This window comes from Miscanthus floridulus, chromosome 10 (assembly GCF_019320115.1).
Source record: "Miscanthus floridulus cultivar M001 chromosome 10, ASM1932011v1, whole genome shotgun sequence".
Lineage (NCBI taxonomy): Eukaryota > Viridiplantae > Streptophyta > Magnoliopsida > Poales > Poaceae > Miscanthus > Miscanthus floridulus.
In genome coordinates, this window is record NC_089589.1 from 42,933,271 (window position 1) to 42,958,203 (window position 24,933).

Genomic DNA, 24,933 nt, shown 5'->3' on the forward strand with positions numbered 1-24,933 from the left:
GGAGATCAAGCAAAATCCTGGTCAGTTAGAATAGGAATTCTTATCCGGCCACCTATGGCAATTGTAACTAGTTAGGATTAGTTTCCAGATCTGTAACCCTGCCCCCCGGACTATATAGGGCGGGCAGGGGACCCCTCTAAAAACATCTCTCATTGACATACAGCAATACAATCAGACGCAGTACGTAGGTATTACGCCTTTACGGCGGCCGAACCTGGATAAAACCTCGTGTCTGTCTTGCGTCACCATCTTGTTTGTAGCTTGCGCATCTGTTTGCCGACAATCTACTACCTTGGGCATACCCTTAGGTAGACTGCCGACCATATTTCGTCGACAGTATCAATCTCATCCACTAATTTCTTCTCAGTGCATCATGTTGCTAAACCATTTACCCTCTCTTGAGACATTGAAGATCTCAAATGATTCTTCAACAAAAGGCATTGTTTGGGGAATGTTAAAGAAAGTTGATGCCATAGTCACAGGCATTGTTTTAGCAAGCAAACATATACCATACTAAGCTAGCAAATGCCCGTGCGTTGCTACAGAAAAGCCTTAAAAGAGTATGAAAAAAATAGTAGGTCAGAATCAACAGACAAGTAAACTTCTAACTCAGCTTAGCAACATACTATTCCGAGCCACATTCCATTAAATAAGCATCAATTTCAGTAACACTATCAAATCAAGTGCAGGATAAACAATCTAGCCAAAGACTCTCTTTTGTAGTTTTTTGTTTGTGATGCACTGTCATGATTTTGACATCTGGAAGCACAAACAAGTCCACATAAAACATTGTATGAAACAAAAAAAAATGACAACATCACATATATCCTAGTTGGATTCGCATTGTTTAGAATAAGCTTGTACGTATAGGATCAGTGCTGGAGATTCGTCGATATCCAAACAAGTGGCGCATCAGGTTTGGTAGCCTTAACTCCAATGGCGCCGCAGCTGTAGCCATAGTTTCAGTTACATGTGGAGTTGCCTCAATCGTGCGCAGCTTGCAACATCTCCTAATCCTGCGTAGTTCTTCCGCCACTTCCTGCATTGTCGGTCTCATGACCATCTCGTCTGCATTCAAAATAGTACACCTCAGTGCCAACTTCCCCATCTTTTCAAGGGCAGCAATATCTTGTTCAGTTGTTATATCCTTATCAAACATTGCCTTCCCGCTGTTATCCTTTTGGTAAGCCTCGGTAAATTGGATAATAAGGTCATCAAAACTAACATTGTTTGCCCTACTAATGAGTGCCAATAAAACACCGCCAAACCTGTAGACATCGCTTTCCAGATTCATCAACACAGTCTTATAACGATATGGGTCACTGTCAAGCACCTTTTCAAGAAGAACGCTGTTAATTACACTGTCACCAGCATTACTTCCACTGTCCATGATAAGCTTAGAAGCCCCTGAAAAATCTGTGAGCTTTGGTACAAAGTTATTATGAAGAAGTACAGTGGATGCTGAAATACTACCATGTCCGATGATACCAGTTGCTGAGGAATGAAGGTATTGTAATGCTTCTGCAGTCTTAATTGCAATCCTCATACGTAGATCTAGTGGGAGATATTCTTGGCTACCCAGAATGTCCAGTAAACTACCTTTATCAGCATACTCATATATAAAAGCTAGAGTTTCAGCTTCCAAGCAACAACCCAAAAGCTTGATAATATTATTCTTGTCGGCAATTTGAGAAAGGACAATCCCTCCGTTGATGAATGCCTCTTGAGAGTCTGTGTCACGAAATTTCCGGACCGCCACCACCGTGTTGTCCTCAAGTCTTCCTTTATAAAACTTAGCTGAAATACATCCACTAAGTATATTTGTGTAATTATCTGTGATTTCCTTTAGCTCCGCCTTTGTGAAACTTCTTACACTTCTGAATTCTGATATAATCTTAGCATTGCTAGCATTTCTTTTGAAAAAGCTACCACTCTTCTTAAGCTGTGCTTTCTCTGGCTTGTCTTTTGTGTGCCATGAATGGTGTGATGACAAAATGGATTGCGAAGATGCTTGTTCTTGTCTGCACTTCAAATCTCTTTTAAGCACCCGGAGACGTTTTTCCACATGATTCATTTCAGGGCGATTTTGAATGTCAAGTCTCAGGCACTCCATTGCAAGTTCCACAATTTCTTCAAGAATCTTAATACTATTCTTGTTTGCTATTGATGGATCAAATAGTTTCCTCAATCCTTTCCCCTTTGCACATTCAAAAATTCCAATGAGATTCATCTGACCTTGTTTTACTCTTTTCCGAGTTATTAATTCCAGGAGAACTATTCCAAAGCTATAGACATCATTCCTCGGAGTAAGTCGTCCTGTATGCATCAATACAGGATCCATGTAATCTATACTTCCTATTACCTTGCTAGCATATTGAGTGATTCCACCCAAAAGAAGCCTTGACAACCCAAAATCAGAAACTTTGGCTGTAAAATTATCATCTAGAAGTATGTTGGCCGGCTTAATATCACCCTGACAAATAAGGCTGTCAATTGATAAATGCATCGAGTGCATGTAGCTCAATGCTTCCACACACCCTATAGCAATACCCAATCTTATATCCAAGGGAATTGCAGTGACACTGTTGTGCAGTATGTCATCGAGGTTTCCCTTAGGTACATACTCAGTTACCAATGTTAGAGGACTTCCACCCACACAACAGCCTATGAACTTCACCACGTTCTTGTGGCTCATTTGACTATGGATGCTTACTTCTTCCATAAACTCTTCCCTCAAATTTTCAGTGATATATCTCTTCACTGCAACTAAATCATAGTGATCATCAAGGACCCCTTTATAGACTTCTCCAAATCCTCCCTTCCCGATAAGTGTGCCATAGTTGTTAGTCATTCCTTCAATCTCATCTTCGGTGAAACACTTAATTTTTTGCCACATAGCACCCATGGATGAGATCCTAGTCATAAACTGAATGTTTGAATCCATGCCAACAACACATATAGTACAAAATGACAGTATAGACCCTGCAAGAAAACAACTTATTATATGTGTGAGCAAGGCATTGTAACATTTATTTAAAGATTTCATGTTTTTGTAAAGCACATTTAAAGGACATACATGTCTATTAGAATTTTAGGACCACAGAACACTAACTCAACAACCCATCCTTTTGTACGGGCTACAACATAAGAGGACACTAGTATAGTAGAAGTTTCTGTGTTTAGTGGTCACAAGTAATTAAAATTACTTATCATTGCTCTCTCTCTCTCTCTCTCTCTCTCTCTCTCTCTCTCTCTCTCTCTCTCTCTCTCTCTCTCTCTCTCTCTCTCAGGGCGCCTGTGGGGTGGTGAACAGAGGGGAGAGTGGAGAAGGAGGCTGGACTGGGAATTGGATCGCAGAGGGTAGCGTGGAACCTCGGCGGTGGGTTCTTCTTTGGTGGTTGCGGTTGAATCGCTCGACACCACCGTCGAAGGGAAACTCCCACCCCGATACAGAGAGAGTTTATTCCTTCTTCGATGCTGATTACAATCTCCTAAGGTGCCCTTTATAGTATAGGTGCACTTTCCTAAACAAACTCCAATCCAATCTGTTAACCAATCTAATCTCTCCCTGATCTAATCTACTAAGGAGTCCAGCCTAGCCACGGCTTGGGCCTGCTGGCTGGCATGCTCGACGCCTATAAGTGCGTCCAACAAAGGAGTCTGCCTCTCTGTTTGTTTTTCATTTTTTTTAATGTGATATCCATATAGGTACAATGCACTCCCTCCAGTTATAGGAACAAATCAATTGCGACAATAATACTCCCTCCATCCCAAAATAGTAATAATCACATTTCGTGCAGGGAAAAGTCAAATCTTACAAACTTTGAACAACAATTTGTCAAACTATATACAACTATAAGACATAAAATTTGTATCGATTTTATTCCAAGTGCCCCTGAGATGATATTGATCCTTCAGAAATGACACTATATTGTAAGAGAAATTTGGAGTCAAATCTATTTTGTATGACTTTTTCCTGATCAAAATACACTTATAATTCTGGGAGGGAAGTAGTATATATTTGGTATGGTCATGTATGTAAGATTCAAATGTAAATTTGTGTTGGAAAACTTGCAAATCTCATCAATCCCGAGGATTTTAGGAACACATTATACAAGATATTCATGATCAAAGATATGCATCAAAGACTTTACAAAGTCAAACGTTTATCCAATTTTGATGAACTTATTAATTATCTAATATATGTTTTTTTTAATTTTGATGACACGTATCTATAGTTTTTCTCTCTTGGCATAGAACTTCATGTGTCTTCAATATGCATCTAGTTAAAACTACCTTAGCTTAAGTTATGGTGATTCTTGTTGCAGGCTATAAGTTAAGATAGTTTGAATCGAGAGAAAACAAGATTAACATGTTCTTCTAGTACTGATGAGGTATTACTCCCCCCAGGTTCATAAAAGAAGTCGTTTTGGACAAGGCTTGGGCAAACATTGAGAATATAAATCATGAAGAACTTTTAAGTTGTTGAGTTTAGAAACGTGAAAACAATAAGAATAGATTTGTCTTGAAAAATACTTTCATAGAAATATACATACATCAATTTTCAATAAATATTTTTATAAAAATAATAAGTCAAAGTTATGGGAGACCGTCTCATTGTCCAAAGCGACTTCTTTTAGGAACCTGGAGGGAGTACCTTATATCTTATAGGAGTTATAGCTGTATTTTCGGACTCCCATAATCGAAAGGTAAAACACCATTACGTGACAACATGAAAATAATGAAATTACACCAACATCCAAGTAGTGTATAGAAAGCTCCATGATAAGGCAAGGTTACTATGCTGGAAATAAAGCCTAGTCATAAAGAAATACCGTTATTTGGTGAATTGACTTAATGACCTGAATAATATAATGGTTGTGGAATTAATCTTGTGTATGTGTCATAGATTTTAAGAAGAAATAATCAAAGAAACAGACTTCCTAACAGGCAACAACTACCTAAAACAAGACATTACATTCTTGGAGTGGACTGTTAGAGGTGCACCCCAGTCTTCCTACCATTTTGCATCAAGAAGTTGGGACTTTGGGCTGGCATGGTGCCATTGCCATATGATGGCACAGATAGATAGAAAGATAGATGTTTGCATATTCCTTGGGCGTTCCGGCGTCCAGGTTATGGCCTTCTGTTTCTCTCTGTGTACTACCCTGTTACGTTAATGGAACTACACTAGAAGCTCGTTAGGTCGTCCTGCTTTCTAAAAACATAGGAGTAATCCTTAAGAAACTCCCCCCAAAATTCGAAACTTTCAGAACCCTGCTAATAACACCTCACGCGAATTGGTTTTCTAGCTATCACAACTCGAAAAGCAAGACAGGATGGGAAATTGGGAATGTGCGATGATGGAGAGAATGTGCATACATACCGACAGTTGAGTGATGAACACCGCCGGATGAATTCGCAGCGACGAAGCTTGCCGTCAACGCCGCCCCGGAGGTCTATCCGTCGACGACGGCGACAAGCAGCTTGTAGCTTCAGCGGTGCTTTAAGGAGTCTTCGTTCGCGCCTCCAGCCTCCAGAACAAGTAAAACACACCCATCTCTATTATTGTCAAGCTGGCATGCAAGTTGCAACCGCAGCTGCAGGAGTTGTTGTCACCAGTTGACTTTGGGCGCCAGTTACGAGAACTGTGTTGATCAAAGTATATGCAGAAATGCAGAATTAGTTCATGGGTCACCTTGATAGATATGTATCTCGTGATTTTTTAGTGCAGCGCAATGCTCAGAAACCCACGGTGACGGTGACAGTGCAGCACTATGGCCCCGTTCGCTTCGCTGAAAAAACAAGCTAAAATACTGTTCCAACTGATTTGTTATGAGAGAAAAACACTATTCCGGCTGAAAAACAAGCTGAAAAAGACGGATTATAAGAGAAGCGAACAGGGTATTCCAGTTCCAGCTAGGCCACCGTACCGCCGCTGGAACTAGTACATAGGCCTAAACACTGTACAGAAAATGCAAGCATGCATCCACCGACCCAAAGCGCTAGCCAGTTTATATCATCTCCCTTGGAAAAGAACCCTCCGTATCTTTCTCTAATCATCATGGAAGTCCTTTGTCAATTTGTCATGTTCGGTTCGAGACTGAAGAAGTTGAAGGTACAGGGGGACGTGAGAGATCGGGGGAAGAGGGGACCGAGCGATTTCAGAATTTGGAACTCGGTACGGTGCGTGGGCCTCAGCGTTTGACACCTAATTCACGTGCTGTCACGGACCTTGGTATTCAGACAAGAATCAATCAACAATAACAACAACTCGAGTTAAGGGAAGTAGGGAATCTGAGGTAAGAGCAAGAACAGGTACAAGACGTTTTAGGACAGAGGAGGAAGACAAGTTCAGTCTTGTTCGGTTTTCATCCCTTCTGCCAGTGTTGTAGCTTCCTTTTGTAGTTTAAGCCATCTTGGTTGATTTGGGCTGAAAACCCACTTGCTAGTCACCCGTTTGTCGAGTATTCTGGCCCAACCAATGCGTGACATTCTCCTCCGCTTAAAATGCGACTTATTTTTTTAACTAGGCAGGAGCTCTGTCTTTCAATTAAGAAAAATAGAGTTTCATGTACAATAATGGCTAGCCAAACACATGATGCCTACCAAACAGGACATCCGAATGGTTAACCCACACACGCGATGCGGTAAAGTAATACCATGAGTAATCGTTGCCAAGCATGGCTGTAGAGCAGCCAGCAGCTCCGACTTCCTATGGCAAACCTCAGATGACCCACCCTAACAATGCCAGGCAGACGGGCCAGAAGCATGAGGCCACTACAAGTCATCGTTGCCAAGCTCAAGCACGTCGCAAGAGCAACTCCAACTTCCCATCTCAAACCAAAGCCCCGTTCCCGCCAGCCACCAAACCTCACACGCAAAAACCCCAAGATGTCAACGAAGGAAAGTCCGCCCTGTGTTATCGTTGCGGAGCCATATCCTCTGATGCAGTAGCTCCGACTTCACTCTGCAAGACCGACCTCCAAACATCAAGTGGGCGTCGAGAAGCAGGGGCAAACCACCAAGGGTGACCTCTATCGAAGTCAAGACGACTTTCCAACTGCGACGCCTTTAGGAAGGGAACGACACGGAAAGCGCCACCATCGCTTGTCCAAAAAAATGGACAAGTTAGGGTTTTCACCCTTGGAAGACAATGCTAGAGGGGAACAACACGACGCCCCCAACAGGAGAAACACCGCCCACAAGCGTCACCGTCTTCAAAGCTTTCACCCAAGGTTCCCCCCTAGCACAAACTTCGCCCCAAGATGCAGATCACCGCCTGCCTACCACCAGTGTCGTTGTCGATGTCCAGCCGCCCCATGGAAGCCCTCTAGAGGGGCATCGATGCCCCAGCTGCACATGGCAGCCGCACAGTTGTGTCAGCCACCACCCTCTTCGACCGGGCATCCCACAGAACCAGACTTGGCTCTGTCGCACATGCAACAATGGCGCTACTCCATCGTAGCCCACCACTTGCAGGTCGCAGCCCTCTAGCTGCGCGCCCCATGGCCGCTCGTCGTCGCTGGCACCCTCGCAGCAGCCGTATGCCAGCGTGCGGCCACTGCATGCAGTCAGGCCAGTGCCAAGCACCCCACGGCCACGCCCACTATTGCTGAGCGCCGCTACCGCCCCCGCACCAGAGGCCACAGTGGCGCCGTGGAAGCTCCGACCGTGGGGTGACAAGATCCCAGCCCCAGGCACCTGATCCGTATCCACGTCCACCGGGTCTGCGCCCCCGGCCACCGGAATCGAACCTTTGGCAACCGGAATTGAGGATGGCACCGGTCGTCCTCGAAAGCACGAGCGCGGAGGATGGGAAGCGAGGTAGTCGTCCGAGCGGCGCGCAGCCGGCAAGCCAACGGCCGGCCGAGCAGATGCCCATGCCTCCCTCACACCGGCGATCACCAGCCTAGCACTCCTGGGGTCAGCCACCCACGCCCCTCGTAGATCTGGGCAAGGATCGAGAAAACTTCGCCACCGCCGTCCTTTGGGAACTGCATGGGCATCCTGGCGGCTGCCTTCAGCGGTGGCGAGGCACAGCTTCAAGGGAGAGGTGCGGCGGAGGCTGGGGCAGATGGAGTGCCGCCCGTGTCGCCCTGTACGGAAAGCAACGCAGGGCCAGGGTGTACTCTGAATAAAAAATGCGGCTTATTCCCAAGCCGCTCTTCATGCTACTGGGATCCTATAGAGCTTGCATTTTTTGTATGTTGAGGATATGCATCTACCTTAACATTGGCTACTATATGATCGGCTATCTCGATGTCGACAAATACACAACAACACCAGTAGAAGAGTCCCTATCACCGCTATCGTCCATGTCACTCCCGCTATGACTGCAGAAGAGAATATAGGGGGGTAGAAAGGACAACACTAGAAGGGAAGTAGGGAACGCTGGCACCACCCTTAGGTGCTAGATTCCTTCAGAGACGTGGTTGATGATGGAGAAGCGGCAAGGGCGGTTTGAAAGACAAGACTTCAAAATCCAATCGCAATCGTCAGCTTCACTCTTGCTACGATTGAGGGGGATCGCCGGAAATAAAGGTATGTAAGGTTATATAAAATAATTGGGGATGGAAACGAACTCTATAGATAAAGATAGAATCCTAGAGATAGGAATAGAGTCCGATTAGGCCTAGTACACCTTCGAGTCTCTCCCCTGCATACTATATACCCCTTAAGGATCAATGCAGTCAACAATAAATCATTATGGTGTTTATCATATCCAACATTTTCCACAGAGTGGACCACCTGTGATACTAACTTTCCACATGATTTCTGCAAGGCTTCACTCAAGAACGGTTGTAGCCTGTATAAACAGGTTGCTAACCCCCTATAAAAATAATTTTTATAGCTGCGATTGCCTCATTCTTGTGAATTTATCAAACATATACAAATTGCTGAACTACAATTCACGCATATTTCATGCGGGGGAGAAATGAAGTTCTTTTGAGTTCTACTACAAGAATCAAGAGTTGATAAACACACTTGTGCGTAGGAGGGCACAGCAACCATTGCATTTTATTTGATGCCTCTCCATGCACAGATTGGACAGAAGAACATCAATGATCTGCAATATCGAGTATCTATAGTGGTTTCGTCATCCCAAACGCAGAAGGGCACACAGAGTTACACTGAACATACCACATTACAAAACACATGAGAATTGTAAGGTGGGTTCATTCCAAGAGAGGTCCATCCTGCTGACCAAACTGCTCATTCATGCTATTACAGGTTGAGGTTGATGATCTCCTCGGTTCCATTGGTATATAAAGCCGCAATCCCAAATTCTGGGAATAATCAACTTCTGCTGGCATTGCTCCAGATGCGCTCATAAGCATCTTAAAGCTTCCCACCTCGATCTGGTTTGGGGGGCTTGGGTAAATGCGAAAGATGCCTTAGGATGAAATGCCAGTATACATGTAGATGTAGCCTCCTGGTCCGTGCTCACCCTACAACGTCTCCTGAGCATCCGAAGGTGTTCTGCCACTTCCAACATTTTTGGTCTCTCCTCTGCTTTTGAAAGGGTACACTTCAGTGCCAACCTTCCGATGCCTTCAAGGACAGTGTTATTCCCTTGAACTGTTATTATATCCTTATCAAACATTGCATTCCCACTATGATCTACCTCATAAGCTTTGTTGAACTCGTTGACAATGTCAAGATTCTTCTCATCATACATATTCTTCCTCGAAATGAGTGATAAGAGAAGAATGCCAAACTCATACACATCATTCTGGGCTCTTGACAAGACCAATACATCATTATCAATTTGTCTGTCGTTAACAAGAAGTCCCGTTTGCTTGGCAAGCTTCTGTACCCATGAAAAACTTGTGAACTTTGGAGTGAAATTAGCATCTACAAGCAAATTGCATGGTTGAACAGAATCATGTGCGGTAATGCCTATTACTGATGAATGGAGGTATTCTAATGCTTCTGCAGTCTGAACAGCAATCTTCACACGCAGATATAGTGGGAAATCTTCCTCGCCATTCAGGATGTCATAGAGGCTACATTTACCAGGGCACTCATATACAAAGATTGGAGTATCAGCTTCCAAGCAACAACCTAAAAAAACCATGATATTCTCGTGGGCAACGTGTGACACTTGCATCCATGAGTTGATGACAACCTCGCTTTTCAACTTTCCAAGTTTCGGCCAGTACACCGCCACAGCTGTATTGTCCTCAAGTGTACCTTTGTAGACAGTATTTGGATAAATTTGAAATCTGAATGACCAGTTCTGAGTCAATTTCGTGAGCTCGTCCATCGTAAACATTCTCACATTGCTGAGTTTTTCTAGCATCGCAGAATTGCGAGAACTCCTGAAAGTGCCAAAAGACTTCTTAAACCAGCATATGTCTTGGCCTCTTCTCAGAACATTCCAAAGGGCCCTAAGTCGTATTGCCACATCGTTGATTTTAGGACGTTTGTCAATCTCCAATGTCAGGCAGTCCATTGCCAATTTTCCTATTTCAACAAGAACCGCCATGTTGCCCACATTTGCTATCTCTGTGTCAACTAGCTCCCTCAACTTACTCCATTTGGTACAATCTTGTCTTGTAAAAGTCTCAATAAGGCTAAAACTCCCATCTCTTACCCTTTTCCTAGCTATAAGTTCAAGTAGAACTATTCCAAAACTATAGACATCGCTCCTTGGGGTAAGACGCCCACTTTGCATATATATAGGATCCATGTAATCCAAACTGCCTTTCACATGACTAGTGTATTTAGTGATGCCACCTGAAAGAAGCCTTGACAGTCCGAAATCTGATACTTTTGCAATAAGATTGGCATCTAAAAGTATGTTGGCGGGCTTAATATCACCATGACAAACAAGGTTATCACTTGATAAATGCATGGAATGCATATAGCTCAAAGCTTCTGCACACCCTATAGCAATACCCAATATTGTGTCCAAAGTGAAAGAATATCCAATTCTGTGAAGGATGTCCTCAAGGTTTCCTCTGGGAATGTACTCAGATACCATTGTTAGTGTAGTTTCCCCAATACAGTAGCCTATGAGCTTTACTACGTTCTTATGCTTCATTTGACTATGGATACTCACTTCTTCCATAAACTCTTTTGTCAAATTGCTACGGATATATCTCTTCACTGCAACTAACTCATGGTTGTCATCTAAGAGCCCTCTGTAGACTTCTCCGAAACCACCTTTCCCGATGGCAGTGCTATAATTTCTAGTCATTCTTTTGATCTCATATTCTGTGAAAATCTTAATGTCATGATTGATGTCTACTTTTTGCTTAAACTTATCATTGCATTGCCTGGGATTTGCAGCCATAATTCTGTTTTCTGCAGGTTCTTTTCCACGCGAACAGTACAGATTCCACAACCTTGAGCGACCCTTACACTGCAAAAGTAAAAAAAGAACGGAAAATTAATGTTAGGATTCGTTTGGATAGGTGGAACTGATCTGTTTCTCAAGGGAATCGTAAGAATCACCAATAAACGAAATTTTCACCGAAGGATTTGGAGCCAGAAGGTTTCGCTGTTCTTCCTTCGTTTGAGTTTGAAAGCACTGAAAGCTGGTTTCTGTTAGAATCTGGCTGGCTTGCACAGGTGAGCAGTAGCTTCACTCTCTCACACACACACTACACTGGGGGATGGATAGAAGGTAGGAGAAGAGAGGGGGAGCACAGAACACACACGCACAAGCACCAGCAAGTGCTGCTGAACTGAACTGCTAATTTCATTACCATAGCTGCATATATATACGCAGAGGTAGCTAGTGAAGGTGGACTGCTGTAGCAGTCAAGTCTACTGTCCTACTTGGCTGCTAAGCCCTTGCTAGAAATTGCTCTGCAGTTGCAAGGGAATTGAACTGCAGTAGCAAGGAAACTTAGATCTGCAATTGCTTGCAGACTTCTCTTACAGTTTGTACCCATTCTGTCTTCCCTTTGCAATTGTGATTGTACATTTTTAGTTAGTCCTTTTAAGGACAAGTTAAAATGGGTTGTCTTTAAGTTGTTTTTTCCCACAAAAATTCTTAACTTTTAAGCATATTTGAATTTATGCCTACCAGCCAAACGATCTCGTAAAGTAATTCTGATTCACTATCTAAAATGTTTCTTGAAAGAATGTGGATTCAAAACGTTTCTAAGAATCTAATCTCCACCAAACGCATATAAGACTGGTTTTTGAAACATTTTTCAAGTAGCATTAAATTTCATTTACTCAATTTTTTATTTTTCATAGAGCACGTTTTACTTTGTTTAAGAGTTGCTTTTCACTCTTTCCTATATTCTGTGTGTGTTACGATGAATGTGTGTTGTCAGGTTTTTTTTCCATAAGTTCAATAGTCAGATAACAAAAGGACACGGTATGGCGCTTGCTATACCTTCAATCCACATAGCTATTGGCTGCAACTACTCATTAAAAAAAGCCCACCACATCGTAAGATAGAGGATGAGGAAACAGGTTGTTATTTGGACTAGTGGATCTAATGGGCTTCAATATGTCTCTCTACCTATGGTCTCACCTATCATCGTTCGTGAAAGTTGCGATCCAAGAGGCGTGCAGCGACAATGGCGCCGAGTGGCACACGAGCTGTCGCCTTGTTGCTGTTTGTCACAGACCTTGATGTTGAGAGAAGAATACTCAACAATAAGACCCAAGATTTACTCAATTCAAGGTACAATTAGAGAGGAATTAGATAGGGAACAACAAGAATGGGAGATAGGCCGGGTCCTAGGACAGAGGAGGAAGATGAGCTTGGTTTCCGGTTCTCCCTTGTTCCCTCTTGTTCTCATGCTGACCGGATGTTTTATGCACCTTGCTCCTATCCCGACAAAGGGCCTCCGAAACAATCCCATAAGTTCAGCCCAGTAGCCTAGCATTGAGGCCCATGACATTCCTCCCTCCTTAAAAATTAGCTTGACCCCAAGCCGACATCTAATACTCCATGACATTGACAAGAAGACCATATACATCACATTGCAGGATCAATCTTATCTGACACCAAATCCCGCCATGTTAGATTTGTATGTCATTGTTCTTAGAACAAGTTAAGCAAGTACAACACTGAGATATGAAGAAACTGCTCTAGTGCAAACTACCACAGATTGCACATATGTATCGTGTTTCCATATCCCGACTAGTTGGGAGCACAAATTCCATGCAGCAAGCTCCCAGCATACTCAATAACTTGCTGCAAGATAGCTTGCCATACAATGTTGCTAAGGGAAATGATATAGCCAAGTGTTAGATAATCTCCTGCTTCCTTGTGTGAACACATAGCAAGGGAATGCGGCGCCGAACTGGCCCCCTGCTGTGGTACTGTAGCCACTGCAGAGGTAGGCGCCGAATGACTCACCTGCCGCACTGTAGCCACATGCAGGGACAGGCGTAGAAGTTAGTTCTGCTGTGGTATCTAGTAACTGTAGCAGCATCACAGTTGTACTAGGACTAGATGGATAGAGTTGTATAAATAGTTTGCCCCTGCAACTCAGTAAAGAGAGTTCAGATTTGCCGTCTTCTATACAGGGCTCCAGCCAATGCTGGTGTCTCTGTTGTGTGTATGCTCTATTCTCCCTCTTCTTCTACCTTAGCCATAGTGTGTGTGGTCGGACAACGCTTGTTCGTGGTCGGCATAGCTAGTGGGTGCTCGGCAACACTAGCGGGTGCTCGGCAAGACTGGTGAGTGGTCGACTCACCTGAGCTGGTGATCCTGTGGGCCAACAAGTGGTATCGGATCCGTACAAGCGCCATCGCCAGACTAACTGCTAGCGATGACGAACGGTTCGGAGATGAGCAACAGCAGTGGCACTGCTGTGGCTGCCCAACCACGACCGAAGGTCGTTGTTCGCATGGTACGGGAGGTCAGCGGCACTAGTTGGCCGACGCTGACTCAAACCAACTATGGAGAGTGGTCGGTGACCATGAAGGTCAAGCTCAGAGCCCGACGACTCTAGAATGCTGTTGACAAAGGCACCGACAATGAAAAAGATGACATGTTAGCGTTGGAGGCTATCCTCGCTGCTGTACCAGCAGAGTACAGGGAGCCATTAGGGGCGAAGAGCTCTGCTAAGGAGGCGTGGGAGGCTATTGCGGCAATGCGCGTCGGTTCTGACCACCCAAAGAAGGCGACGACCCAGCTTCTGAAGCAGGAATACGCCAACCTAAAGTTCAAGGATGGTAAAACAGTGGAGGATTTGTCCCTCCGCCTATAGATGCTCATCAGTAAGCTGAAGAGCCACGGTGTCACCATTGACGAAGAGGAGGTAGTCTCAAAGTACCTCCACTCCGTGCTGGCAAAGTACATCCAGATCGCTCTCTCCATAGAGACGATGCTGGACTTGTCCACCCTCACCATTGAGGATGTGATAGGCTGCCTGTGGGCGGTGGACGAGCGCCTGGAGCAGGCGATAACAACGAAGGACAGCGGCAAACTGCTGCTGACAGAGGAGTGGGCTGCTTGAAGGAACTCCGGGGTAGCCTCCTCTAGCTACGGCGGTGATGGCAAGCACCGTGGCAAGGCTTCTTTCGAGAAGAAGAAGCAGGTTAGCCCAACACGTGCCGGCGCTGCGGGAAGATGGGCCATTGGGCATGGGAGTACCAAATCCGAAGCAGGAGAAGAAGGTTGAGGCTCATCTAGCGCAAGCTGATGATGATGATGAGACCACTATCCTAATGGTGATGTTCTATGCACTGCACGACGTCGAGGCCGAGGAGAAGGGATAGGTCATGACGGTGGAAGGACCTAGGAAGGCCCTGAAGGCTGTCAACCTCGACGAACCGTGTGCCCAAGTCCACCTTGGACATGTGGGCGGCGAGCAGGAGCAGCGATGGTACTTGGACTCTGGTGCCAGCAACCACATGATGGGCTCCAAGGAAGCCTTCTCCGAGCTTGATGACGATATTATCGGTACGGTGAAGTTTGGTGATGGCTCATGGGTGGCAATCCAAGGGCGCGGCACCATCATCTTTAGGTGCCAGAACAGGGAGCACCACGCGCTAACCGTTGTATATTACATCCCATAGCTGCATTCGAGCATCATCAGCATTGGTCAGCTGGATGAGCGTGGTAGCGAGGTTTTGATCAAGGATGGAGTCCTTAGGATCAGGGACCAGGAGCAGCAACTTCTTGCCAAGGTGAAGAGGTCCCTGAACCGATTGTACCTGCTTGACCTAAAGGTAGAGTAGCCGGTGTGTCTGGCGGCAAGGCACACTGAGGAGCCATGGTTGTGGCATGGCTGGTTCGGACATCTCAGCTTCGACGTGCTTGGTTGGCTGGAGAAGATGGTCCGAGGGCTACCCCACATTGAGCACGGAGGCAAGCTATGTGACAGCTGCCTGGCCGGGAAGCAGAGGAGGCTGCCGTTCCCAAAGGCGGCCAAGTATCACGCGTCGAACGCTCTCAAGCTTGTCCATGGCGACCTCTACGGGCCGATCACGCTAGCCACAAACAGTGGTCCACAGTACTTCCTCCTGCTCGTGGATGATTGCAGTCGCTACATGTGGCTGCAACTCCTGACGAACTAGGATGAAGCGGCGGTGGCGATCAAGAAGTTTAAGATGCACGTGGAGGCCAAGAGCAGCAAGAAGCTCCGCGTGCTGAGGACTGATCACGGTGGCGAATTCACTTCGGTAGAGTTCGCTGCGTACTATGCGGATTAGGGTGTGGTGCGACACCACACTGCACCATACTCGCCACAACATAATGGCGTGGTGGAGCAATGGAACCAGATGGTGGTCGGCATGGCCTGATCCATGATGAAGGCCAAAGGCATGCTGACAAGGTTCTAGGGGGAAGCGGTGACCACGGTGGTGTTCATCCTCAACTGCGCTCTGACCAAGGCCCTAACGGGCAAGACGCCGTTCGAAGCTTGGCATGGACGTAAGCTGAGCGTGTCCTTCCTCCGGACATTTGGCTACATTAGCCACGTCAGGAAGACAAAGCTGAACCTCAACAAGCTAGAGGACAGGAGCACACCGATGGTGTTCCTGGGCTACGCGGAGGGTACCAAGGCATACCGGCTCTAAGACCCATGCGAAGACAAGGTACTTGTCTCGCGCGACGTCGTGTTCGACGAGAAGGCGGCTTGGGGCTGGAACAGTCCAAGCACGGGGGAAGTTGGTGGCTTCACCAACACCTTCGTCGTCGAGCACCTGGTCATCCATGGTGGTGGAGACGCTGGGGAAGAGGTGCCGAGCACTCCTAAGGAGCACTTCGGGAGGGATGCCGAGCACTTTGGGAGGAGCGCCGAGCACTCTTGGAGGGATGCTGAGCACGCTAGGAGTGGTGCTAGGAGGTTCTATAGTGGTGGCAACCACTCCAGGACGGGTGCCGAGCACTCCTGTAGCAGAGCCAAGAGGTCTTGTAGTGGTGCCGACCACTCCAAGACTGAGGCTGAGCACTCCTACAGTGGTGCCGAGCACTGCAGGAGTTATGACGAGCTATCTAGAAGTAGTGTTGAGCACTGCAACCAGGGTGATGAGCACTCCAGGTGTTGTGCCAAGCACTCCGGTGGAATAGGGAACTCCATCGACGCCGATCGAGTTCGCCTCACCTTCAAGTGACATCAATGAGTTCGTGGATGCCTTCCACGAAGGTGAGGAGGTACGGTTCCATAGGCTAGATGACATCATCGGCGGCACAGGGCCCTCAGGCCTAGTGGGTAGACTGCTCAATGACCTAGAGCTACTGCTCATCAGTGTAGAGGAACCACCCACTTTCGTGCTAGCCTAGCGTGATACACACTGGTGACGGGCGATGCTAGAGGAGATGAAGGCGATCGAGGAAAATAAGACTTAGGAACTCATTGATCCACCTCTAGGATGTCATCCGATCAGCCTGAAGTGGATGTACATGGTCAAGCAGGACGAGCTTGGTGCCATTGTCAAACATAAGGCGCACCTCATCGCTTGAGGCTTTGTTCAGCGTGAGGGCATCAACTTCAAGGAAGTCTTTGCGCTAGTAGCGCGCATGGAGTCTGCTCGTTTGCTACTTGCTTTGGCAGCAGCAAAGGACTGGTGCGTCGATCACTTGGATGTTAAATTGGCCTTCCTCAATGGTGAACTGGCGGAGACAGTCTTCATCACGCAACCTCCAGGTTTTGCCATCAAGGGAGAGGAGCATAGGGTGCTCCGACTGCGCAAAGCACTCTATGGGCTATGGTAGGCCCCACGAGCATGGAATGCCAAGCTTGATGCCACCCTATGCAAGCTTGGGTTTCAACGGTGCACAACCGAGCACATGGTCTACACGCGGCGACAGGGGAAGGAGGAGCTTGTCATCGGCGTGTATGTGGACGACTTGATTGTCACCGGCGCGCGTGCGGAGGACATTGACAGCTTCAAGCATGAGATGGCAGCTCATTTTTGAATGAGCAATCTCGGTGCACTCTCCTACTACCTCGGCATCGAGGTGAGATAGGGGAAAGAGGAACTCGCACTCGGTCAGAGCGCGTATGCCTCGAAGCTATTGGAGCGGAGCGGCATGGCTGAGTGCAAGCCATGTGTGAGTCCAATGGAGGAGCGGCTGATGCTGATAAAGGCCAGCACTATGGTGAAGGTGGATGCAACACTCTACCAGAGCATCGTCGATGGTCTACACTACCTAGTCCACATGAGGCCGGACATTGCATTCATCGTGGGCTACGTTAGTCACTTCATGGAGGATCCCAGAGAGGATCACTAGGCTGCAGTGAAGCGGCTACTGCGCTACATCAAGGGGACAATGGATCAAGGGATCATCTTTCCTAAGACCAGTGGGAGTAGGCTGCAGCTCACTGTGTTCAGCGATGCAGACATGGCGGGGGACATTGACGGACGATGGAGCACCTCTGGCGTGCTCGTCTTCCTTGGGTCAGCTCCAATTTCATGGCTATTGCTGAAACAGAAGGTGGTGGCATTGTCTATGTGCGAGGCAGAGTACGTAGTAGTGGCCATAGAGGCATGCCAAGTTGTGTGGCTACGCCGGCTGCTGGGTGAGCTGATCAGTGTGGAAGCTCAACCACCAGCACTAATGGTGGATAACCAGCCCGCCATCGCCCTCATGAAGAATCTGGTTCTACACGATCGGAGCAAACACATCGAAGTGAAGTTCCACTTCCTTAGGGACTGTGTCGATGGAGGGCAGATAGTCATTGAGTTCGTCGAAACTGGTCAGCAACTCACGGACATCCTCACAAAGCCGCTCGGACATCTTCGACTCACGGAGTTGAAGGAGATGATCAGCATGGAGGGGGTACAAGGGTTAGCAGTAGGATTAGGGGAAGAATTGTTAGATAATCTATTGCTTCCTTGTGTGAGCACACAACAAGGGAAGGCGGCGCCGAACTAGCCCCCTACTATGGTACTATAGCCGCTGTAGAGGCAGGCGCCGAACGGCTCACCTGCCGCACTGTAGCCACATATAGGGACATACGCAGAAGTCAGTCCTGCTGTGTTATCTAGTAACTGTCATAGCATGGCAGCTGTACTAGGACTAGATGGATAGAGTTGTATAAATAGTTTGCCACTGCATCTCAGTAAAGAGAGTTCAGATTTGCCATCTTCTATATAGGGCTCTGGCCAACACTGGTGTCTCTACTGTGTGTATGCTCTGTTTTCCCTATGTGGTCGGACAACGCTTGTTCGTGGTTGGCATAGCTAGTGGGTGCTCGGCAACACTAGCGGGTGCTCGGGAAGACTGATGAGTGGTCGACTCACGTGAGCCGGTGATCCTGTGGGCCAACACCAAGCACTTGTATAAAATTTTGGTCAGGCCATAATTCCTCTCGACCAACTAAGTCTGATGCATACACAACCACATAAATATCAAGCAATTCAGGCCACAGGTTCTTGATCTCAAAATAGTCCTCACGCTTGACCATCTCTTCAATTGCACTATTCTATAAAATGCATTGATACATAATGCACTAGAGTGACCTTTGCAAATATGGAGCCCTTTTGCACTAAGCTGAATGCTTCTTTGTGTCAATTGCTCAACTAGAGGCCACATTGTTTTATTACTTCGGGAGGGAGGTGGTGGTGTTCATGTAAGTTGCTGATCCTTTTTTCCTCCCTATAATACAAAGATCCACAACTCTCCTGCACATTCGAGAAAAAAATTACTTCGGGAGACCAAGTGATAGGAAATTCCTCCTGTTCCTTCAGCGAAATGCCTCATATAACTTGTACTTGACCCATTTACTTTAGGGAGTCTAAGTTCTTCGTAATCAAGTGATTGACCTTTATTTTGGCAATGTGTAAATAAGACCAGGCCATTGAGAAATTCTAATAGAACAGTCAAACTCCAATAATTCTAACATTGGTACTCCTTTCGAGAGCCAGTCGATACAACTTGGATAACTCTGATGGGACAATTTGACATATTGTTGGGATCCAACTACCAATGATCCGAGGGACATCCAAATAGCATAAGCTTGCTATGGTGGCCAAGGAAATTGAAGCCCAAAAATAAGAATATGCTTCATTTTATAGCCAGCTAGTTTATGAACCCCATAGTAGAGATCATTCAAATGTATAGGAAGAAATGCAGCATGACTAAGCAAATGATACTTGTATTGGGTTGTTTGAGCCAACACACCCTCTGGTGAAGCAACAATAACTGATCCACTCCACTAATTATCACTACCTCAAAGAGAATCTCCCCTCGAAGATGAGTTCGGTTTCTAGTTCTGTCAGATGATTTAGCTCCGACAATGCCTAGCAACAAGATCGCGTAAGATGAATCAGATGATAACACATGAGACACAAGGGTTTATACTGGTTCGGGGTGCGATGGCGCCCTAAACCCTACTCCAGTTGTGCTGCTACTCTTGTATTCGTATGCTCAATTACAAGGGCTGTTGCTCCTAGCTACGTGGTAGATTGGAATGGTGGAAGACGGAAAGATCTTGAGCCTGAGGTCCCTACCCTCCTTTATATAGGCAAAGGGTTTAGGGTTACAATGAGGGCGATTGGGCCAATAGATTGGATTCCTAGTTTGTTACATAGAACATGCAATAGATTGATCCCAGCTATCGTCTAGATACGCCTATCTTGGATATCTTGGGGTTGCCTTGTTCTCCATGTTGGTCAATTGCCTAGCCCTTCACGGGCCTCTTCCTGGTGGCTGCTGGGTCGATAGCATGGACATGGTCACATATACAGGCAGTGCGGGTACCCCTGGCCCATATATCTGACAGTAGCCCCATATGACTTAATGACAAGCTAGCTAGTAGCTTTAGCCCTCAAGATGTCACGTAGCCCTGTAAGTTTCAAGTACTGTGAGTACCAGTGAGCTGTTCCTCAGGCGCCGAGGCTATAAGCAGTGCAACTTCAAGTATTGAGGAACCAGTACATAGCCGCTCAGGTGCCGAGAGCATTTCTCGGGTACCGAGCACTTTCCTCTGGTACCAAGGAGTGTGGTGGTTCACCATTAATCAAGGAACGTAGTTCCCTAAGCGCTATGAGCGTCTGGCTCAAGTGGTAACACCCTGTGTCAGGAAACATGGTTTCCTAGGTGTGGCCCTTGGGACGTTGTCAATGTCGTATTCAGTTGGTAGCACCTTTTAGCCAGAAGTGTGGCTTCCAGGACGTTGTTAACTCCAAGTTTGGGTGGTTGCACCACTTTACTCGGGAAGTTGATTCCCGATGCATTCTGGCATCCGCTAGTGGTTCCGAGTCATTAAGTCCTAATCAAAGAATAGATAGTTAGGATAGGGTAATCGCACCGCCATCATTTTGTGTGTCACTATGCCAGTTGATTTTTAAGGTGACCCAACACGGGTCGTTGGTTAACAGACACTAAGGGCGTCACATTTTTCTTCGAGACCCATAAGCAATGTGATCTCAAATTTTCATGAGCTTCTTTAGTGGAAGGAGTGAGGTCGGTGTCTCGGAGCCTTGAGGCAAATATAGCAGTGCCCCGGGTCGGGAGCCACCGTGGGCGAATAACAAAGCACGAGCAGCTGTCGGTAGTTGCGTATGTTACTTTTCGAGTTGAGAGCGGGTAGAACAAGTGAGCATTCGTGTCCTAATGAATAGGGGTGATAGGACTAAGCCTGACCAGCATGGGCACATTATAAAACTATTTTTCTAGATTCAAGGAGCTCATACTTTGGTTACAGCCATTGGCTAACTAGTTTGCTGGTTTCCCGCAAAAGGGCACATATCCGCTGAAATAAGGTACTTCAAGCTCGTCTGGGTATTGGGAGATTTACATGACACAACATGTCAGAGGTTTTAGGATCATACTGGCGACCCTCCTGAATACCCCTCTGACTCTGGTATGGCAGGGTTGGTAGTGAATGAATCACTACTGCTTACACTTGCTGAAGGGGTGAGTCGGACCAAGTTCTCTATCTGAGTGTTAGATCACTCGCTTGCACCAGCTTGGGTGATGGTGCGTCAGGTTTGGGCCATTGGGCCCCACAGCCTCCGTGGTTGCATAGATGGTTTCCTTCTCAACGAAGCTAAGGCATCAGTTTTGGTAGATCATCTCCCCGTTCATGTTTCTCAAAGGTTGTGCCTCTCAGAGATCGTGGGGGCATGGCTTGGCCTTAACTTCTACCTTGGCTTGGATAGATTGCTGGGATTCTATTGACCATGCACATCCCCTGCCTATAAAATAGGGGAGAGAAGGAGAATTAGTACACCTGCATTGTAGCCTTTTCATACTCACCTTCCACTGTTCATCGCACCCTCGCCTTCCCATCAGATCCTTGTCGTCCATGGTCGAAGAAAAGCACTTGTGGGAGGAGCCAGAGGAGGGGTTGGATGAGGGCCGCGTGCCCCTTTGTCCTCGAGCTTTCTGCCTGGGCTTGTTGGGATTCAGATGAGGATGGATCTGTTCTTGAATTTGTTTCTGAAGGAATTTGATGGGTTTCTTGATGTAGCAGTTTCTCGTCGGTGTGCTCGGTGTCGTGGCCCACAGCCGTTCAGGGTGCTCTGTCGCCATCGCAACCTCCGGCAACATGGACTATGTCATCATTGGGTTTGCCTTCTTCCTCCGATGTTGAGGAGTTTGATGATGACAGCCATGACATCCGCACTGTCGGGGGTGAGTTGGACGTGGCCAGACGAGCCCTCCAAGATGAATGTCGAGAAGTGGAGTGGCTGAAAGCGTGTCCCTCATCGGCTAAGATGGTGCTTGGTATTGCGGACAGAGAGGCGGCAGAGGCAAGGGCCGTGGATACAATTGCCCATGCTGAGCTCGCCGGTGAGTAGAGCTTCATCTTCACCGCATCATGTTTGGAGTTGTCTTTTCCTTAGTGTGATAGGCTTTGAGTTCCCATTCATTTCAGCCATGTAGGAGCAGCTGGTTGTTGTCCAGGCCGAGGCGGTGGATCCTTGCCAAGCCAATGAAGGATTGGCCGGTAGACCGGCGAAGGTGGTTCATTTGCGAGATGAGTCAACCTCCTAGGCGCGTGGCGGTGCCACCATAGAGTGGGTTAATAGCAACTGCTATGTAGCATTGGAGGAGGCGGTGGGTGCCGCCGTTGAGCTAGTGCGGCCGATGGGGTCGAGCTTACATGAGCAGGCTCATAGGCTTCCAGCTCAGATAAGGGAGGTGGCGGCACATCGTGTTCAACATGGGGCTACGGCGGGCCTTGCCGCCACCCACCTTCGACTTGAGCCTAAGGTGGATCTACATGCAATGGAGCCCGGGTTCCCATCAAGGGTGGAAGTGCTCGAAAACGTCAACATCGGTCAGTTAATAATAGACTTTGGCACTGCTGCCGATGTTGTTGCTACGGTTGTGAGCATGGAGCAGGTCATCAAGGAGACCCCTTGTTGAAGGCAAGCCTCATGGATTTGCTCTCCTATAAAAAGTTATCTGAATAAAATTTTGATTTGCATATTAGTAGCACTCTTGCAAACCTTCTTGTGTGTGATTGTGCATAGTTGTAGCCCTCGAGCACTCGGATAGGTTAAACTAATGTGTCCAAGTGTTTTGGACTTGCAAATCACAATGAGTACATCGTTGCCCTTGAGTACAAGCATTGTACCTAGGCGTAGCCCCCGAGCGTTTCGAGCTGAGTATCGCTCGGCTAGTCTAGCCTCACTCGGGTGATGCGACGGTTAGTTGGCGTAGCCATGCCGATGTTTTTTGTCTTTAGAATTGGTTTGGTAGCCCTGAATACCTTGTAGTGTTAGTATAACAGTGTAAGGTATTTAGAGAGAAAACGCATACCCGGTAGCATTGCGTAGAATTAAACATCACCCCTGAGCAACCTTTGAGAAGGTGCTTCATAAGTTGCTGAGAGTGTGCGATATTTTACTTGTAGTTGTCATCAGATATGCATGGTGTTTCCCTTGTGAAAGGAAAAGGAACAACGGGCGCGTTGATGGCATGAGCAAGAATCGCCTTATCGTTTCACATCCTTTCGTGGCTTGGGACCGGCTCGAGTTTTATTATGTTAAGTGTCATTGACACTTCAGGTCCTGGTCTTGGGGTTGTCCTTACTAGCTGGGTCATCCCTCCTGTCCTCTAGTTTTGCCTCTTTAGGTGCTTCCTCAGGTGCCTCCTGGGGCACTGTGGTAACTGGTGAAGTTGAAACTAGAGGGCCAAAGGGTAAGACGCTGGCCGGTGTGGTTGGCGTAGGCTGATGTTCTAGAGACTAGAGCGAGTGTCGGGGGGCTCCCGAACCTATATCACGCTTTGCTCCATCATTAAGCCTTGGATCATCCAGAATTAGGTCCCGTTGGGCATGTTCCACAGCTCGCCTCTCGCACTTGTAGGCGTCTTAAAAGTTGCCAGCGATGGTAATAACGCCGCATGGGCCTAGCATCTTGAGTTTGAGGTAGGCATAGCTAGGGATCACCATGAACTTGGCATAGCAAGGCATCTCGAGGATGGTGTAGTAAGGACCATTGAAGTCAATGACTTCAAAGGAAAGTGTTTCCTTGCGGTAGTGTACCTGGTCACCAAACATGACAGATAGGGTGATCATGCCATGCGGCATGACCCGACGTCCGGGGACGATCCCTTGGAACAGAGAATGTGTGGGGCACAGTTTGCTAGCCCTGACACTTAGCTTCTAAAAGGCATCCTTGTAAAGGATGTTTATGTCGCTGCCTTTGTCCATCAAGACCTTTGTCATTTTCATGCCTTCTACAATAGCACTAACCACTAATAGAAATCGACCGACCTCGACAACATGATTGGGGTGATCATCTCTATTGAAGGTGATTGGGCGCTCCAACCATTTTAGATAAACAGGGACTGTGGGAGCAGCAGTGAATATAAGATGACGAATTACCTTCTCACAGTGACAATCCTTGAAGCCCTGTGGGCTGCCGAAGATGATCATGATGCCCTGGACATTGGGGTTGCCATCTTGATCATCATCATCAGTTTGGTCCTTGCCCTTGTTCGGATTGCCACCCTTCGACTTGTCCTTGTCGGTTTGCTAGGTTACTTCTCGCCTGTATGTCTGGCAGTCCCTGGCTAAGTGATTCACTGGGAAGCCATGTTTTTGGCATGGCTTGTCCATGATTTCATTGAACTTGTCATGACCTCCGCAGCTTTGTTTGGGCTTGTTGCCTTCTTGTTTTTTGGTGTTGGCCACAAGCTCACCTCTATGCTTGCGATCCTTCTTCGTGGGAGAGGATTGGGCCACGCTGTCAGTGAGTCATGACATATTTGCCGTTGTTGGCATTGAAGCAATCTTCGCGGTCGATGTGCTCATGTGCTAAAGCGAATATGTCTCAGAGACTGATGTTCTTCCTTCGCCCAATGTCTCAGATGAGGGTCTCACTATCTACGCCTACAGTAAAAGAGGTAACAATGCTGGCGTCAGGGATGTCCACGAGCTTGTTCTTGCGCTGTGTGAAGCACTTGATATAGTCATGGATGCTCTACCTTATCTTGCATTTGCATCCTAGGAGATCCCATGAGGTGCCAGGCTTAGTGTAAGCTCCCTCGAAGTGGTTGCAGAACTCCCTTTCGATGTCCGCCCATCGTTTGATGCAATCTTCATG

General features: G+C 46.9%; 2 protein-coding genes across 2 annotated transcripts in view; both read right to left on the reverse strand.

Annotated features, from left to right (window-relative positions):
* Window positions 1-847: 847 nt before the first annotated feature.
* Window positions 848-2,944, reverse strand: LOC136488493 (uncharacterized). The gene has a single exon (XM_066485412.1). The coding sequence runs from the start codon at window positions 2,942-2,944 to the stop codon at window positions 848-850; it is 2,097 nt and encodes a 698-aa protein (XP_066341509.1).
* Window positions 2,945-8,916: 5,972 nt separating this feature from the next.
* Window positions 8,917-24,933, reverse strand: part of LOC136490093 (uncharacterized) — a 31,937-nt gene continuing 15,920 nt past the window's right edge. Inside the window, exon 2 of the mRNA XM_066486579.1 lies at window positions 8,917-11,371. Within this exon, the coding sequence (XP_066342676.1) occupies window positions 9,332-11,302 (1,971 nt within the window). The 5' untranslated portion in view covers window positions 11,303-11,371 and the 3' untranslated portion in view covers window positions 8,917-9,331. The remainder of the gene's footprint in view (window positions 11,372-24,933) is intronic.